Source organism: Curcuma longa, chromosome 19 (assembly GCF_044706935.1).
Source record: "Curcuma longa cultivar G26 ecotype Majalengka, Jawa Barat chromosome 19, ITB_CL_G26_1.1, whole genome shotgun sequence".
In the NCBI taxonomy this organism is placed as follows: Eukaryota; Viridiplantae; Streptophyta; class Magnoliopsida; order Zingiberales; family Zingiberaceae; genus Curcuma; species Curcuma longa.
The window spans coordinates 7,544,752-7,548,289 of record NC_133879.1 but is presented as its reverse complement, the minus strand read 5'-3'; the positions used below and the strand labels follow the sequence as shown (position 1 = coordinate 7,548,289).

General features: G+C 37.3%; 1 protein-coding gene across 1 annotated transcript in view; it reads left to right on the top strand.

The window, feature by feature from the left end:
- The window catches only part of LOC141812486 (putative inactive ATP-dependent zinc metalloprotease FTSHI 3, chloroplastic), a 6,137-nt gene extending 3,785 nt beyond the window's left edge, over positions 1-2,352 (top strand). Inside the window, exons 2-4 of the mRNA XM_074700476.1 lie at positions 1,397-1,720; positions 1,809-2,109; positions 2,273-2,352. Of these exons, the coding sequence (XP_074556577.1) occupies positions 1,397-1,720; positions 1,809-2,109; positions 2,273-2,352 (705 nt within the window). The remainder of the gene's footprint in view (positions 1-1,396; positions 1,721-1,808; positions 2,110-2,272) is intronic.
- Positions 2,353-3,538: the final 1,186 nt, after the last annotated feature.

Sequence of the window (3,538 nt, the reverse complement as noted above, 5' to 3'; positions counted from 1 at the left end):
AGATTTCAAACATTGGTTGGGACAAACATGACTTGATATTACAATAGCCAATCCCAAATAGTTGGGACAATCATGGCTTAATGTTACAATGATGTTGGTCCATGATGAATTATTGTTGTTGTATATATATATATATATATATATATATATATATATATATATATATATATATATATTTGTTTGAATTCATTTTAGGTTGTGTTAGTGGGGGTCTATATGGGTGGTTGAGTCAGGTTTTGTTACACAAATGTGTTACTCGATTTTGTTAGGTCATGTTGGCAACATAATTTCTGTGTCATGTTACAATATCTGACACATTTTGTTGAAAAGATGGTGTAGGTCAGGGGAAATTGGTCATGGGTTACAAGTGTGTTGCAGTTTGCACCCATAGTATAGTGGCGTTGTACTTAAGTTATTTCTTTTTCTAGTGATCTTTTACCATGTCTCCTGCACTTTTATCAGCTAAAAGACCACCATTTGTTATTCGATAAACTATTTCTATCCTTTCAATTATTCTTGAGATGATGAAAGTGTGCACCTCATTTTTTTTTGGGTGTGCTCTTTGGCCTTGTATCATGCTCTTGGGCCCCACAACCTCTTATTTTCTATTCTTTCCTAGTGTCTTTATGAAATTCCTACTTGTTGACTGATGAACAACACTTTTTCAAGTGGAAAATAAGCGTTGGAAATATCTTGAATGCACAGACATTAGATGATAGAGTTAGTAAAATTTGGTAATTCTTTACATATATACAACAAGATTTTATGTAATTGATTTCTCTCTTAAACTTTTCATGGTATGTTTGGAACTAATTTATGATTGAACAACCTTTTGTTCAGTCATCTTTATGATCTACTTGTATCTATAAGATTCTCAACAATATAATTATCATTGATTTTGATGTTTATTGACAAACTTCATTTCATGCCATTGTCATATCAAGCTTGCACAAAGCTTGGTTCTATAGTGCACATGATTATGGGATAGACAAATTCTTACAATTAGGTATATATTAAGGGATCTCATTGTCCTGCAATCACTGATCAGACTAAGCACATCCATGATTTACAGTGGAAGATCTCCTGCCATTTTTCTTCCAAAGACATGAGGCTGATGAGAGATTTTTTTAGCACCATTTTTATTTTCTTTTGCGGACAAGGATATTTTTTTTGTTGTTGTTGTAATACTACAATGTGATTTTATCAACAAAAACCTCATTTTAAGCTGAAATTTTGTTTGTCTACGCTTAATGCCACTGGTACAGTTAAGTTCGATTTGCAGGAACATTGCTGGGAAATTGTATTCTTTTATTTGTGGGAAAACATATAATTTGGTATTAAATTCTGTATTGTTTTCCTGTTGTGGACATCTAATTGAATAAAACTGTTTATTTAGATAGTATCTTGCTTACAAGGAACAATAAACTACAAAAAATTAGGAGCAAAATTGCCCAGAGGTATACTGCTTGTTGGACCTCCAGGGACAGGGAAGACCTTGTTAGCTCGTTCAGTTGCTGGAGAAGCAGGAGTTCCTTTCTTCTCAGTTTCTGCCAGTGAATTTGTAGAGCTGTTTGTTGGAAGAGGAGCAGCGCGTGTAAGAGACCTTTTTAATGTGGCTAAAGAATGTTCACCATCAATAGTGTTTATTGATGAGCTTGATGCGGTGGGAGGAAAGCGTGGAAGAAGTTTTAATGATGAGAGGGATCAAACACTAAACCAGGTATTCTTTGGATATATTAATTTGTGTGTTTAGCTTGCCAAGTTGTTTGATATCAAATTCTCTAAATTATGGTTTGGTTTACTTCCAGTTGCTGACAGAAATGGATGGGTTTGAGTCAGACACTAAGGTGATTGTTATTGCAGCAACTAATAGACCAGAAGCACTAGACCCTGCTCTTTGTAGACCTGGACGTTTCTCAAGGAAGGTGCTGGTTGGCGAACCAGATTTTGAAGGGCGTAAAAAAATCCTGGCCGTTCATCTAAGACAAGTACCATTGGATGAAGAAATTGAGATTATCTGTGATCTTGTTGCATCTTTGACCACAGGCCTTGTTGGTGCTGATCTTGCAAACATTGTAAATGAGGCTGCACTGCTGGCTGCTCGAAGAGGTTGGTTGTGCTTTCCTGTAGAACTATTAGTATTGTTAGTTAAGTCAAAAACTTTATCATTGCAGTATTTATACAATCATGTTGAGAGAACAAAACTAAAAAGTAAATGAGCTATCTTTAATGTCATGTTGCTACCTGTTCTTTTGGTTCTAACTTGGTTTAGATCATGGATTGAAATTTCAAGCTATATCGTGCGATACAGGCGAAAAATTTCATTCCGCCGATAAACTGGCACCGGCATAGCAGCGACACAGGGGTTCCGGCCGAGAGACACCTTCGGAGGTGTCGCCCATAGCGACGCCACCGGAGGCGCTGCTTGGGCTCGGCGATGCCACTGGAGGCGCGCCGCGCGGGTCTGGCGACGCCTCCGCGTGTCGGCCGCACACCCCTAGTCGCGCACGTGGCCATGATTTTTGTTTGTTTAACTTAGGGTTTAATGATATTTTAATAATCAATTTCTAGCTATAGTGGGGGATAATTTAAATAGACTTTATTAAAACCCATAAAATTATCTCATTATTTTTTTAAAAATTTTATTTTTTATTTTTAAATATTTAGATTAAATTTTTTATTTTAATTAATATATTTTATATTTTAAAATACCGAAATTATACTGATATGGTACGATACGGTACCGAAACTGTATCGCTCCGAATCCGGGACCGAAACTTCAGCACAGCTTGATATTTTAAACCTTGATTTAAATAACTAAGCAGGATCATGTTATGTTTCTAAAAGCTGAAATTTCAAAGTGAATGCACAAAATTAGACCAATTAATTGGTGAAATTTGGATGAGAAATACTCTTTTCCTAGTAAAAATAGCATATATTATCAAGTATACATAATATTTTTCTACCCTAAAAATAATGTGTTCTTTCCCACCTATGACGATCTATCTCCAGTAACCTCCAGCGACCAAGCAGCTTCTTCTCCTATTGATACACTCGAGTGCCATCTTCTTCTCTGACTGACTCACTTGAGCGCCATCTCCTCTTTAACCTCTTCCTTGCATATATCAGTTCTTCAAGCAACCAATTCAAGTGCTGCCTTTTTAGGCAATCCATTCAAGTGTTGACCAGGGATTAAAATATCGAGTCGAACCGCTCGATACGCCCGAATTTTACCATTCTGCCCCAGCACTGACACTCGACCGACACAGCACGCGCGCGAAAATTCGCGTAAATTTCGTGTCTTCACATGCGTCGGATTGCAGCACAGTATACGACAGAAGAAATCAATTCGATTCCTTCTATCAATCACGATCGCGAGAAGGAATTCGATTCCTTCTATTGATCACAACCGCGAGAAGGAATCGATTCGATTCCTTCTGTCGATCATGGACACGAGATTGACGGGGAAAAATTATTTAAACGACGAACACTTACCTGGAAGCATCAGGGCAAGCAACGATGGTGAAGCGGCAAGGCG